This window comes from Vombatus ursinus, unplaced genomic scaffold, assembly GCF_900497805.2.
Source record: "Vombatus ursinus unplaced genomic scaffold, bare-nosed wombat genome assembly UNPS02014852.1, whole genome shotgun sequence".
Taxonomy (NCBI): domain Eukaryota; kingdom Metazoa; phylum Chordata; class Mammalia; order Diprotodontia; family Vombatidae; genus Vombatus; species Vombatus ursinus.
In genome coordinates this window covers 7309640-7325082 of record NW_020954630.1, presented here as the reverse complement: position 1 = coordinate 7325082, position 15443 = coordinate 7309640, and the positions used below count along the sequence as shown (strand labels likewise).

The 15443-nt window shown below is 41.3% G+C and overlaps 1 protein-coding gene across 1 annotated transcript; it reads right to left on the bottom strand.

Moving 5' to 3' along the window:
• Positions 1–12169: 12169 nt before the first annotated feature.
• Positions 12170–12433, bottom strand: LOC114027167 (peptidyl-prolyl cis-trans isomerase A-like). The gene has a single exon (XM_027841099.1). The coding sequence runs from the start codon at positions 12431–12433 to the stop codon at positions 12170–12172; it is 264 nt and encodes an 87-aa protein (XP_027696900.1).
• Between the last annotated feature and the right edge of the window lie 3010 nt (positions 12434–15443).

Genomic DNA, 15443 nt, shown 5'->3' with positions numbered 1-15443 from the left:
TATGCATTTTAAGAGGGAATTTCTAAAAATCATAGATCACTAAGGGCCTTAGGGATCATCCTAATCCAACCCTTTCACTTTAGAGATGAGGAAACCAGAGCTCAGATAAGGGTGGGGTTTTTTTGGTTTGTTTTTTGGAGGAAATCGGGGTTAATTGACTTGCCTAGGGTCACAGAACTAGTAAGTGTCTGAGGCCATATTTGAACTCAGGTCCTCCAGACACCAGAGCCAGTGATCTATCCACTGTGCCACTTAGCTGCCCTGAGAAATTGATTGACTTGCTTCAGGTCAGATCGGCACTAAATGGCAAAACTGGGATTCAAACTCTAATCTGACGACACCAAATTCTGCCCTCTATGTTCGGTATTCTTTCTACCGGACTACTTATCTCAAAGGATTGCTAATAGCGGAAAGTCCAGGCATCTTGGCATCTGATAAGGAAGAAGAACTCAGGGTGGCTCAACCTTTTGGAGCCCACATACCTCTTTGATATTAATTCAGTCATTCAACAAACAGTTATTAAGCACCTACTGAGCACTGAGGAAGACACAAACTTTGGATAAAGCAAAGTTGTACCCTCATGGAGCTTACTGTCTAGTATGGGACCAAGACACAAACACAGAAAACCAAAATGGTACATGATATTATACGTTAAGTATGTCAGAGAACTGCTGAACAAAGCATTACGTGAGAGACCTGAGGGCTAAGATAATACACCAGGCGGAATTCAAGAAAGGCTTTACGTAGAAACTGATGTTAATCGGATTTTAAGGATGAGGAAGAATATAACACACAAAGATGGGAAGGAAGGGCATGCCAAGCATAAAGAGCAATGTAAGCAAATACACGGAAGCCAAGTATAGGGATGATTAGTGACAGTGACAGTTTGACTAAACTACAGACTATGAAGAGAAAGGTAATATAAGATATGGCTGGAAAAGTAAAGTGGGAAGATTTTATGGAAGACCTAGAGTCAGGAAGACTCAAGTTCAAATACAGCCTCAAACTTTGACCAGCCATCTGACCCCGGGCAGATGCTTAACCTCTGCCTCAGTTTCCTCATCCGTAAAATGGGGATAATAACAGAACCTACTTCCCAGGGTTGTTGTGAAGATCAAATGAGATAGAGTACTTAGCACAGTGCCAGGCATCATAATAAGCAGTATATGTTAGGTGTTATTATTATTATTTTTTTTATTATTATTATCTATGATACAAAAAGATAAGAACCCCTGCGTTGGAGTATTAGAATAATATTAATTAAAGAGGAAGCATTTTGACTTACCAATGTTGAAAATACTACATATGGTGAAATGAATTCTCAATACGATTATATATAATCATATAAAACTATAAAAATATTAGATTAACCATAGGACATTGGGGACCATTTCCCCCCAATCTGTAATTCACTGAAAATGGTACATACCCTAATCCTATGCTTTGTGGGAAAACTGACATTCTACCACATTCCCATTCTTCATATTTCCTGTCATCTAATAGAAAGGCTTTCCCTAAAACAAAAGGGTAAAGAGCAACTAGATAAGCTTCTCGGAGGCGGGGATCACCCCTTCTTTTGTGTTCTGTTCCAGGGCAGATGCCTGGCTTTTTCTCAATTAAAAACTCATGCTTTACATGGTATAATGGTTTGAACTTTTTTTTAGTACATTCATATACATTTTCTCGTCTGACCCCACTAATCTCACAAAGTAGGCCGAGTAGACATTACTATTTTCATGGTAAAGAAGAAGAAACTGAGGTCTCCTGAGAATATGTGACGTGCCCGAAGACAACCACAGTTAGTGGCAGAATGGGCCAGAATTCAATTCTCCCAGTCCATTTCTACTGATTCCCCCGTTTCCTTATAATTCCCCATCTTGCCTTTGCAAGATGTTTATTATTCTTCAAAGCACTCTCATGTGTGCTGCAGAATCTCATAGATGAAAGCAGCGTTATTTCATTTAGGCCTCCATCGCATCCTTGTAAAGTAGGCTAGAGAGGCAATTATTCTCCCAGTTCTACACCTGAAGAAACTGAGTCCCAGAGAGATTAAATAACTTGCCCAGAGTCAATCACAGATATAAATGATGACAAGGCTGGTACTAGAATCCACAGGTCCTGGCTTCTAGACCAATGTGTACTCCACTGAGCCCCTACCTTAATCCCATTCTCTACCCCATTCCAAGGTCCTAATCATTATTCCTCTACCTCCTATGTAATAATAGCCCATATTTCTATGAGGCTTTAAAGGTTTTCAAAACACTGTTTTCACAAGCCTCTCTGAGATAGGTTCTACAAACAAAACAGGAAAGCTTTGAAAGTGATTTGTTAAATTCATTATATTCATTTGAAAAATGCAATCTGTATGTGACAGATATTCATAGTTTCATGAATAATCTTATTTTTCTGTTCCATGTATATGAAAACACTCATGTTTGATGATGTTTGTCAAATATAGAACAAAAAAATCAAAATAAAAGGTTTTTTAAGGTAGATGCAAGTCTTATTATCTGTACTTTACAAAGGAAGAAACTGATTTGCCCAAGGTCACATAACTAGGAAATGATAGAGCCAGGAATTAGGCTCAGGGCTTCTGACTCAAGTACAACAAGTTTACTACTACCTTACTATATGTATGCCACACTGGGCTAGAGTTCAACTATCAGCCAGAAGAGGAGAAATCTTGTTGGAAAGTTTGAAAGCTGACAAGTACATTTATGAAAATACCCTTCTAAATGTAGATACTCTAGTATTGATCTCAACATTTCCATCTCCTTCCCTTCCCCTTACGTCCCCTTCCCCCGCTACCTATTCCCCAAAAATGCACACTATATAAAAATGGCAAATGTCTCCCTTGAAGTCAAATACTAGACTTCCTAGTATCTTATTCAGCAAAAGAAAGTCAGGTGTGGTAGTCTAAAGAGTTTCAAATGGCCACAGGGGAGGGAGGAAAGGAGGAAAAGAGAGAGCTGATGCCCAAGAAAGAGCAGACAGAGAGAAGAGAGCAACAGCAGAGATAGCTGGAAAAACCAGGTACCAGAAGTCAGAAGTAAATGGTAAGGAGGACAGCTCTCAGAGAGGGAAACTTGCAAAGCTGGTATAGCATCTTGGAATGCAAGCAAGATTATCCTGAATCAAGTTAGCATCAAAATCCTCAGCCATTAAAAGAGCAATTTGTTTGCTTATGTTTTTAAAGGTCTGGCTCAAAGTAAAAGAGAAGAAACCACACCACTTTGGAAAGCCTGGGATGAACATCAGGAGCTAATCTTTCAGACTATGGAAGAAGTAAAGTGGTCTGAGGGAAAAAACGGAGCTTCCAGATCCCTAGTTTACTTCAAGGTCAAAGTCAAAGTCAAAGTCATTAAAGAAGGTATTAATCTTGGTGTTGTTCCTTGACATTCTGTGGCACATTTAGAAACTTCTAAAGAGCTATAATTGTACAATCCAATACGGCAAGTAAGGGACAGTCTGAAGAATTCTCTCTTCTGGCCTGCGCCCTACACCAATTCAGGATATTTTTATAATTGAACCAAACCCTGAGGCTGGAAACAAAATCTCCAATCCCTTCTTCAATTCTGAAGAGCGCTATATCCAATCTCCCCCTCAAAAACAAATCACCATAGATACGAGCTTCTTTGTCATGAGGAAAAAAAGCAATCTGCTTATAGCAATCTAGTGTCGTAGGGCCAGACAAGCGCCTGTGGTATAGGAGGTCATTGAACCATAGATTTAGGTCTCGAAGGGACCTTAAAGGTCATGGAGTTCAACTCCCTCATTTTACAGATGAGGTAACTGAAGCCCAGAGAGGTAATATGACTCACCTGATGTCACATAACCAATGGCAGGGCTGGGATATGAATCCAATCCCTCTGATTTCAAATCCCATGCCCTTTCCACTGACTTGAACACTAGACTGCGTCAGAGGTCAGGAGATCCAAATTCCAATCTGGACTAGCTTCCTATGTGGCCTTAAGCATACCTTAGCCACTCTGAACCCCTATTTCCTCATTTAAAAGGAGGATAACAATACCTACCCTCCTTTCACCCAGTTATTGTGAAGCTCAGACAAGTTAATGAGAAAGAACTTTAAATGTGCAAAGCTCAAAACAAATGTAAAGTATTATTAGAAGTTGCAGCTGGCTATGATGTTTATACTTGACTGTCAGTGAGGGCACCCAATTCGTCCTCCTTTCCCTGCAGGACTTTCATGATGGTGTGTGTAAATTATCCAGCAAGCAATTAAAGTTATCAGATACAGAAGCAGAAGCTGTGTGCAGTAAAAGTCTAACATAACAGAAGGCAGCTCACTGGATACAGTCCATATAAACCGAGAAGGAGACACACTGAAACTTCTATTAACCAGAACCATTAGGAAAGGGGAGGTTCTGGGTAGTTGGGTAATATAGAAAAAGCAAAACTAGTCCCCTCCCTCAAGATGTTTACATTCTCATGAAAGAGACAACATATGCAAATCAGAAGATACAGGATAAAGAGTAGATGGAAAGTGACCTTACAGGGGATGGCACTAGCAGCTATGGGGTAGGGGGATGAATGGATGGGCAGGAGAGACTTCCTGGAGGAAGCAGAGCTTGAGTTGACTCTTATAGGGAGCCAGAGAAGAGAAAGCATTCCTAGCACTGGGAACAGCTGGGATAAATGTGCAGAGATGGGAGGTGAAGGGTTGTACACCAGGAACAGCAAATAGGTTGATTTGTTTGGGATCATCGAGTTTGTGGAAGGGGGTGGAATATGAGAAGATTGGAAATGAAGGGATCAAGTTGTGGAGAATTTAAAATGTCAAACAGGGGAGTTTATGTTTGACCCTAGAGGTAACAGGAAGCCACTGGACTAGGGTATGACAAGATCAAACCTATTTATTATTCTTCTACCCACCTACAAAAAAAAAGACTCCAAAAATAAGTGAACTGGCTCTTGTACCAGACCCAGAGCCACACAGAAATTCTCTTTATCCTATCTTCAGGGCAGGCCACATCCTACCACTGTCATCCAATGTAAAGAAAAACATTAGGTGAGGCTGAGGCTAAGGCTTCACTCCAAGAACTCACCCCTTCCTTCCTGAGGTGGCTTCTTTACAAAATGCCTAAATTAGAATCCTAGCATCTCAGATTCAGAAGATACCTCCAAGGTCAGGTCATCTAACCTCTATGTGAAGCATTAATCTCTCCTTTATTATTCTCAACAAGTGGTCATTCCACGTGCCTGAAGCCCTCCAACGCTAGAGAACTCACTACACCTCAAAAATTTTGGACAATTCTAATCATTAGGTACCTTTTCCTCATATCAAACCAAATATGCCTCCTTATAATTTCCACCTATTGGTCCTTAGTTCTGCCCTTTGGGAGCAAGGAGAACAATCTAATCCTTCATCTACTTGACAATGGTTAAAACATTCAAACATAGTAGCCGTGCCCATCCCTAACCCCAAGTATCTTCTTCTCTAGCCAAAACAACCCCCATTCCTTCAACTGACTCTTACAAGGTATGGCTTCCATTGTCCTCACCATCCTAGTCACTATCCCTTTGGACAAGGTCCAGACTATCAATGTCCTTCATAGAACGTGGCACTAAGAGCTGGGTATGATATGCTGGATGTGGTCTGGTCAAGATGGAGTACAGTGGAATTATCATTACCTTCCTTCTGTTCACTGTAACCCCACCTTCTCACTACATGGAAGTGACAAAGAGTTGCCTTTGTCATTGGAGTCATTAGGGTCACCATGCAATGTTATTGTTAATGTCAAGATGGAGTACAGTGGAATTCTCATTGCCTTCTGTCTGTTCACTGTAAATTCACCTTCTCACTACGTGGAACCTATAATACAAAGGGCCACCTTTGCCATTGGAGTCATTAGGGTCAACACGCAATGTTTTTGCTAAAGTCTCCCCAACTCTAGCTTTACTTTCATTCCCCCTTCACCCAGGCCATATCACCAGCAGGGCTATATGTCTTACCATGCTGGTCACATGGAGATGAGTTTCTATAACTTAATTATTCCCCATTTCCTCATAACCTTGGAGTAACTGAATCTAAACTGATAAAAATTAATCTATATTAAAATAGTAGTGACTAATAAAGGATTAATATATTTACTTTCCCAGAGAACTCTTGCATTTTAATTTTGTATTGTGTTAAAACTTTGACATAGAAGAGTGACTAATAGAATTTCAGACTCCACAGTAGGTTGGTATGGGATCTTTGGGTATCCCTCATACCATATCAAGCAGGTAACCACTTATTCTGCCTAAATATGGGCCTGCCTGAAACACAGCATACTCCCTTATCTGAACACCAAATCTACTTTTCCAAGATTCTAACGCCTCCAAGTGTCATTGGAGTGATGATCTGTATTCCTGTGTCTCCTGTTACCAAAGAATCCTGCCCAAGGAAAGCAGCCCTTGCTGCTCCTTGGCACCCCTCTCCTGTCTCGACATCTTTGCACAGGTTGTCCTGATGCCTGGAATGTTTTTCTTCCTCCCTACTATCTTTGAGAATCTCTAGCTTCCTTCAAGGCTCAGCTCAACAGCTGCTCTCTACATGTATCTTTCTTGATCCCCACTGCTTTCCCCTTGCCCCCGGTTAGTGTTCCCTACCCTTAATAATTCTGCGTATGTTTCATATTTACTTATCTGTATGCATGTTGCATTCCTCCTGCTCCTACTCAGTACAATGTAAGCTATCTGATGGCAGGGACTATTTCCCTTTTCTCTATATTCCCAGCACCTAGAATAATGTCTTGCACATAGAAGGAATTTAATAAATGTTTGTTGAACTGAACTGACCAACGATAGCATCCTATACCGCCAGAGAGGCAATGACTCCCTTTGCCCACCCCTACTGTGAACAACCCTACATTTCTATACCGTTCACCCCTTTTCTGTGGGTGTAATTACATCATCCACCCTGATACATTTAAATATACAAGTCCAGCCTCCTCCATGAAGCATTCCCTGATTATTGCAACCCATACTGAGAGGACCACATAAAGCATCCTTGATTAAGCAGTCACATACTGTTCGCCAATCATTTCAGAAAAAATAACTAATACTGATGCAGCTCTTTGATGTTTATAAAGCATTTCAAATTATCTCATTTGATCTTTGCAACACCTCTTCTATATAGGTGCTATTAGCCCCCTTTTGAGGTTGGCAAAAGTTGTGACTTGTCCAGTATAGTGCAGCTAGCATGTATTAAGAGAGAATTCAAGCCCAGTTCTTTCTAGCTACTGCCTCACCTAATTACCTCATATGTGGAAGTAGTGTCACCTAAATTTGACCATCAAGGCCACTGAAGGTTAGGAGTCACCTCTTACACTGGTATATCTCCTATGTTGCACATGGTACGTATCCAAGAAATCCTGCTCTGATCTCCCAAGACCAATCACAAGCTTTTCCCCTTGGGCACCTTCATGTAGTCAGAAGAGCATTGAATTTGAAGTCAAAAGACATGAGTTTCCCCACTCTACTACTTAATAGTAGTGTGACCTTGAACAAGGCACCTCCATTCTTGAGGGCTCAGCTTTTCATGTATAAAGTGAGATGGTTTGACTAAATGATTCTTAAGGCCTCTTCTAGTTCTGTATCTCTTGAAATTTTGTTGCTTTGCAACTTTCCCATTAATTTATCCTATAATATTATGAAATACTCTACAAAAGACTTCTTTTGATGCCTCATCATCACTCCAGGTGCTTTGTAGCTTGACCAGCAGATCACAAGCCCTGGAAAATTTTTAACATGCTGGGCCAGTTTCCCATATGAGCAAAACGATGGACACTAGGTGTGTATATGTTGTCCAAGGTCCAGACTAGCTAAGTCAAGATATGTTTATCACCTAGTTGGCTGCAGGGGGATGAATTTTTTCAGTCACAGCTCTCCAACACCATCTACCAAGCTGCTGAATGTCTATGATCTCCACTGGTAGAGGGAATGTCCTAGCCAGTAAGGTCACAGATCCTCGAAATTTTGAAGTGTGTGTTTCATAACCAGACTATAAACTTCATGAGCAGCAAGGGCCAAATCTGATCTAAACCTCTATCACCCTCAGAACCTAACATTATGCTGTAAAACAAATGTTTGTTGAATTACTGAATGAATGTTCACTGACAGATGTGGTTTTACAAAAGGAAAAAGCATGTACTGATGTCTACTTTTCCTCAAGTCACCCCAGCTGCCTTTTTCTTCTCCTTCCACTTGGATTACAGACTTGCTGAAGTCCACCTCTCTGAACTCCCAGAATGCACTTCACTTATCTATTCTGTTGTCTCTACTCTCAGTACAGCATTACCTGGTTGGTCTGACCCAGGACCACATATCTATGGAAATAGATTATGGGTGGTAATCAATCCATAGATGATACCTGCTACCCCCTCAATGGTACTTCCATTTTCTTTAAAAGGAACTTTGGAGATGAAAGTGACCTTAGAAATCATCCAGTCTAACTGCCTCATTTTGAAGATGGGTACTCTTTGGGGGCACCTTCAGATTCTTCCTGGCATTTTGACATAATCCATTCATTCAATCTGGAAGGACCAGAAATTGTGCCTATGATAAAAGATGAAATGTACCATATCATCTCTCCATCTTTTCTGATCAGGTCAAAAGGCATTTTATCAACCTTCAAACTCAGACTAAATAATAGAACTGTCCCCAAAGCCATCCTGCTCATCCATCTCCCATTACAAAATGCTCTCAAACTGCCACTGAGCCAACATGGTCTATTTCAAAATTCTCTTGTCCCAGCATAGACAGAGTTTTAACTAGTCCATTTCTCAAATCTGTTAAATTCAATGCAATGCAATTCAATGCTTACTAAGAAGTATTTCATGTCTAAGGCACTACGCTGGAGGAAAACAAAAAACAAAAAAACAAAACAATCCTTGCCCTCAAGATGCATACATTCCACATGAGAGATACAGCATGTATAGGTAATACAAAATATATACAAAGTTCTATAAGGTAATTTTAAGAGGGAAGCAATAGCTAAACAATTCTTTAAAGGAAGAGAGGGATTCTAAGAGGTGGCGACAAGGAGGTAACAAATTCTAGACACAGCAAAGTATAAAGAAAGGCATGGAGGCAAGAGATGGAATTTTGCATAGAGAGACAGCCACTATGCCAGTCTGATGAGGTCAGAGCATGTGAAGGGGAGTAATATGAAAGAGCACCAGATCTCAGCAAATTTGTGGGAGAAAAAAGGCTCCTTTCAGCACCTCCAGCTGCCTGTTAGCTCGTTCCCCTTTTTCTCTTTTGATGACGCCTCGATTTCTTCAAGCATCCAAGGATCCATACTCTTTCCCCCATGCCCTCTCTAACAGGCAAAGGAATTGTTAAAAATCATTCAATTTAATCTGATGCACTGCATGAGAACTTAAAGCATTACCCCTCCCAAGAAGATGTGCATTTGAACCCTGATCAGAACCTTAAGGCAAAGAAAACGGAGGGGGAACCAGACTCCCAGTATCCCTGAAAGCAAAAGACAGTTTGCTGCCTATTCTGTCCATGGGTAACATCAGCCCTTTGGGATCCATCACCATTAATACACAGGTATAGGGGAAAGCTAAGAAATGCTCTCTTGGGTGACATGAGGGAAGGAGAATTTAGCACCCTAAAAACAAAAACAAAAAAGCTGTTCTCATCACCCTACCAGCCCTTGACCTTCCTCTCCCTTCCAGCCTGCCAGTACGCTCAGATGAAACTTGAAAGCAAACCGGCTGGGGCTGCTTCAGTCTCAATGCCACAGTGCTTACAAACTGTATGTGCAGGGAATTTGTCACATTTTTCTCTACCTCGTGACATTCCAGCAGCCTAGACAGCTTCATAATGTTGCAAGTGGGTGAGTTTTTACTCGCTCCCTTTCTATTTCCCTGAGAGCCACGCAAACAGCAGGAGCAGCAGTAGCCACCGGGCAAAGGTCAGAGGGGCCCCGATGGCAGTTCCGGAAATTCTGCTGCTCACACTTGGGGTGCTGCCAGCCAGAACAGAGAGAGGCGATAGGGGCCAGGCCCACTGTGCCCCTCCCAGGATCTCAACATACACAAAAGCCCCCATGACGCATCTGAGAGAGAGATCTGGAGAAGTGACCTTGGAGGGTCAGTGGAGCCCAGAGCTGTGCCAACAAGTATGAGAACTCACAATTAGTCCATGGACGCCCGCCATTCACTGTTTTATGTGCTATCTCATCAAAACATATGCATTTTCAATAGCCGGGTTTAAAGGCCCACTTGTTGCAATACATTATATCCCAGACTCCTACAGGTTTTGAATTGTACAAATACAAAAGTGGGGTATTGAGAAAAATCTGGCCCTGAGAATTTCAATTGTTCTGGGTGGGCATTTGCCTTGGTGCCCTGGTGCCCAAAACCTCCAAGTGGTCAGTGGCTTGAATGTCACTAAGCAATGTGACAAAGCGAAGGACAAACATGGGGTAGCCCACGGTGCTCTGGGAAATGAAAATCCTTTTGTTGTCCAGCTGGAAGGTCAAAAATTGCCATTTGAGATTGCCTAGACTAGCACAGAGTCCACCCCCGTAAAGGTGACAGCATTTGGGAAGGAAGTCAGCAGCACTGCCATTGACAAGTCATGCCATTGTGAAGGAGGCCCAGGAAGCAAGAGCTCCGGGTTCCCCAAACAGATCCCATTGTGATTGGGCAAGAGAATTATAGAATGTCAAAGCTAGAAGGGACACTAGAGGTCATCCAGTCTAACCCCCTCATTTTATGGGTGAGGAAACTGAGGCCTAGAGAGTCTTGCCCAAGGTCACACAGCTAGCTAATAGCGGTCTGCTCTGAAAAGGGTATTTATTCAGAAGGCCTTCAATCTCTACATAGTCTGATAAACATCTAGTGCCAGGAGGTACCCAAGGACATGGGGGGGGGGGTGGAAAGGAGGAGGGGGAATGGGGAAGGAAGAGAGATTCCTATAGCAATAGGACTGTTTCACGTTCCAAACCTTCATTTATTCACTTTGGGGAGTGGGGAGGAACCATATGAGCTCTGATTGATCTCTAAGTTCTTTCTGGCTAAGTAGGAAGAAAAGATGGTCCTCAAGAGTACCCTGGTAAAATACAAATACCGCTGGGAAGGGCCTCACCTTAAGCAGGGGTAAAGCTATTATAGTCCTTAGGTAATACTTTATAAAAGATTAGCATGAATAGGAAAGAGAAAAGGGAGATGGGATAAAGAGAGTCAGGGTCAGGAGTTAGGAGGTGGGGCAGAATAAAAAAACAAATCTCCCCTACTTCATAATTTTGCCAAGGGCTCTAGCACTAGCATTTAGACAAGTGTCTCTGTATAGTTGCAAGCCACTCAAAAGTGTTTGTATGCCAACTGCTGGCCTGAATCACTACTAAATATTTTTTACTCCTTTCTACCTGGAAAGGATGGATAGTAATTTTGCAATTTGTCAATGACCCATGGGATTTTTTTTTGGACCAGTTCTATGATTTAATTGGTATGAAAAATTCTCAATGCAGATTGGCACCTGTTCTGCAAATGTATACCTTACAAGAGTTGCCTGGGGCACTGTGAGATGGAGTGATTTGTCCAGGGTCACAGAGCCTGTATTTTTCAGAGGCAGATCTTGAATGGAGGCCTTCCTTGGAAAGACAGCACGGCAGAATGGATAGGGTGTTGTCAGGAAAGACACAAATCCATTTCAAATACTATCTCTGTGACCCTCAGCAAGACATGTAAGCTCTCATGTTTGCCCCACTTCCTTCATCTCTAAAATCCAGTGGTTGAACTTGGTAATCTCTAAGATCCCTCTCAGCTCTAAATCTATGCTATGAAGAGTCCCGTGTCTAAGGTTGGTTTTCTATCCACAATGACAATCTGCCTCACAGGATGTACTTTTTATTCTAGCCTGTAAAATGAAGGAGTTCAGACTAAACCGGAGTTCTTACATAATTTTTTTTCTTTTTTTATGGCTTAGTTTTTATTTCATAATCATAAACTTAACTGCAAACTAACCAGACTTGTATAAGAAAACAAAGAGAATTGCAGCAAATAGGTGCACAAGGATTACAGAATAAGAGGGAGAGGAATCCCCCCAGATATAAAAGAGTGATTTTGTGGTTAAAACAAAAATAAAGCCAAAAAACTCATGAGACTTGTCCACAATCAGCAATGGTGATCCTTTTGTTGGTCTTGCCAACTCAAGACCCAAAAGTCTCCACGGATTCCATGACCTTCATGTCTTCTTTCACCTGGTCAAAGGCAACATGCTTGCCATCCAACCAGTTAGTGTTAGTGACAAAGATGAAAAACTGGGAATCATTTGTGTTGGGTTCAGCATTTACCATGGACAAAATCCTAGAACCAGTGTGCGTCAGGATGAAGTTCTCATTAGCAAATTTCTCTCCATAGATGAACTCACTGTCAGTGCCATTATGGCACATGAAGGCAGCACCCTGGCACATGAACCCAGGAATGATTCTGTGAAAGCAGAACTAAAGGCATTTGTTCTCTCCAGTGCTCAGAGCACAGAAGTTCTCGGCTGTCTCTGGAACCTTAACTGCCAATTGCTCAAAAGTAACTCAGCCTGGGGTTTGTTATCAGTGGCCATGTTGAAGTATGTTTTGGCGTTGGCCATAGTCACAAATGGCTGGGCTGGTGATGACGGTTAAGGCAGCAGTGGCAGAGGCTACTATCTGGTGAACCGAGCAAGCCGACATCTCCCAGTAGTGGTGCATTCAAAGTAGACAGTAATTGTATTTCAATATAGTTGGTTTTGTTTGTAATTCTATGGATATCATTTTATGCATTTAAAAATATTGCTCTGAGAAGAGGTCTGTAGGCTTTACCAGCCTGCCAAAGGGGTCCACAATAGGCAAAAAAAGGTTAAGAACTATGAACTAGATGATTTCTGAAGGTGTTTTATACCTCCAAATCTATGATCCTATATAATATAGAGCATGATAAGTATATGATATGGGTACAAAGTTCTTTGACAGTTAAAAGGAGAGAAAAACCACATCTGATTCTGGGGATAGAAGGAATTATGTAAGTTTTCATGGATGAGATGTTACTTATGCTTCAAAAACAGGCAGGATTTCAACAGACAGAGATTGGCATGGGGAGGTGGGGTGAAGGACAGGGGAATGGAATTCATTTCTAATATAGGGAGCCAAATGGATCAAATGGTATATGAAATGGAGTACTGTAAATAAGCTAAAACTAGAAAAATAGGTTAAAACTAACTACAGAAAGCCTAAAATGTCAAACTAAGGAATTAGATTTTATTCAAGAAATTGACATGATCAGATCTAGCATTAGAAAGATTCTTCTGATTGTAACCTTTAGGATGTATCAGAGAGGGAAACACTCAGGTTAAGGTTAAGAGACTACTGCATTCATTAGTCCAGGGGAAAGGTCAGCAGGAGAAAGGTAGCATGGCCAAGTGGAGAAATAACTAGCCTGTGCCAGAATGGCCTGAGTTCAGGGCCTGTCTCTAACCCGTACTGGCTGCATGACCCCTGGACAAGTCACTTACCCTCTCAGGATCCTAGGCAACTCTGTAACACTAAAAGGTGCACAGGCCGCTTATCTGAATGAGTTTCCTCACCAGGGACTTCCCAACATAATAGTAGAGCATTGGGTGAAGTAACAGCAACCTGTACTGGGATAATAGCACTGAAAATGAGGAGCTGGGACAGCTATTTTGGAGAAAGAACCCACAGGATTTAGCAGCAGATTGGATATTTACAGGAGTGAAGTAGAGGGAGAAGTCAAAGATGACTACAGTTAAATACTTACAACAATAAAACCCAAGGCACTATTTAATTCTATTAAATCCACTCTGTAGTCAACAAGTGAAAAGGTTACATGATTTGCTCAGTATAGGACAGCAATACATAGGATTAAACTCCAAGATCCTAAATTTCCAGTCTACTATTTGGCCTCTAGACCCTACTGACTAACTTCCTCTGATGCTCAAGTCACTACCTGAATGTTATTTGAATGTATGTTAGGTTCGCTGTATGTTATATGAAATCACAGAATATGGCAAGGGAAGGATGAAGGCAATAAGATGGCAGGACGGGAAGTTCAAGTTCACTAACGTTTTCTCCTCCTCCGACTATCAAGAAGGAACTAAAAGTGGATTGAAAAATTCCTTGAAGAATTTAACTTCAGTGAAGAGATAACAAACTTCTTTAGAGAAAGTTCAAATGGACCAATAATTAACACTGAAGAAGCACAACTGAAAACCAGCTATTTGAGCCAACATCTCTCTTTGCAACCTCTCCCATGGAAGCCTCCAGAACCCCTAACATCGCTTTCTCCAGCCTACCTTCCTGAAGAATGAGAAATTAAACATGAGATGGAATCCAAAAGAAAGAATAAAATGTAAAAGGACAAAGAAAGAAGAAAACAGTCACCCTGCCACAGTTAGGACTCACCTGATTCAAAGGAGGCTTTCCATTGCCAAACTAATCATGGAGACATTGTGATCCTATCTTCAAAAGCCAGGCATGATGGTACATACCTATACTCTCTGCAACAAGGGGAGGTTCAGGCTGATGGATCACTCGAGGTCAGGAGTTCTGAGATGCAGTTGGATGAAATCAAACTGGGTATGTGCACTAAGCCCAGTACCAATGTGGTTAGCCCTTAGGGAGCAGGCTGCCTAGAGAGGGGTAAACCAGCCCAAACTGGAAACAGAGTGGGTCAAAATTTCCATGCTGATCAGCAGTGGGGATGGGCCTCCAAGCAGCTACTGTACTTCCAGTCTGAGCAAGACAAGGAGACCCAGTCTCAGAGAGAGAGAGAAAGAGAGAGAGAGAAAGAGAGACAGAAAGAGAGAGATCAAAAAGTAGAAAGCAAAAAGACTAACTACAGACCTGGGACTATTCAAATGTTCAGGCTTGGAAATATTTCCTCCATAAAACTTTCCCTCATTCTCCTTCCCCTAGTCTGACATTCTATAATACTTTGTTTTGTAACTCTGTAATACATTTATTATATAATAGCATATATTTTAATTATCTGTTTATGATCTACTAAACCAAGAACTCAACTTTTTTTTGGTCACAGACTGCCATGACAGAATGGTGAAGCCTATGGGCCCCTTCCCAGAACAATATCTTTAAATTCACAAAATGAAATACATAAGATTACAAAGGAAATCTATTATATTTAAGTGTAGCTATCAAAATATTTTTTAAAACCAAGTTCACAGACTTTGGGTAAAGAACCCTTGTACCACACTCCTAGCTCCATGAGGGCAGGGATCTATCTTATCTGAATTTTTTCCCCAAGCACCTAACACACTGCTCTATGAAAAAGATTGAACAAATATTTGTTAAGTGAATCAATCCATGAATCGATGTTGAATGCCTTTATCAATCAACCAATCAATCGTCAAGAAGTTGTTAAGCACCAACTCTTTGCCAGCCATCATATTATGTGTTGGCGATGTAAAGACAAAAG

Excerpts from the sequence above, each read along its gene's own strand:
- LOC114027167 (XM_027841099.1), bottom strand. The coding sequence starts at position 12,433 with ATGTGCCAGGGTGCTGCCTTCATGTGCCATAATGGCACTGACAGTGAG.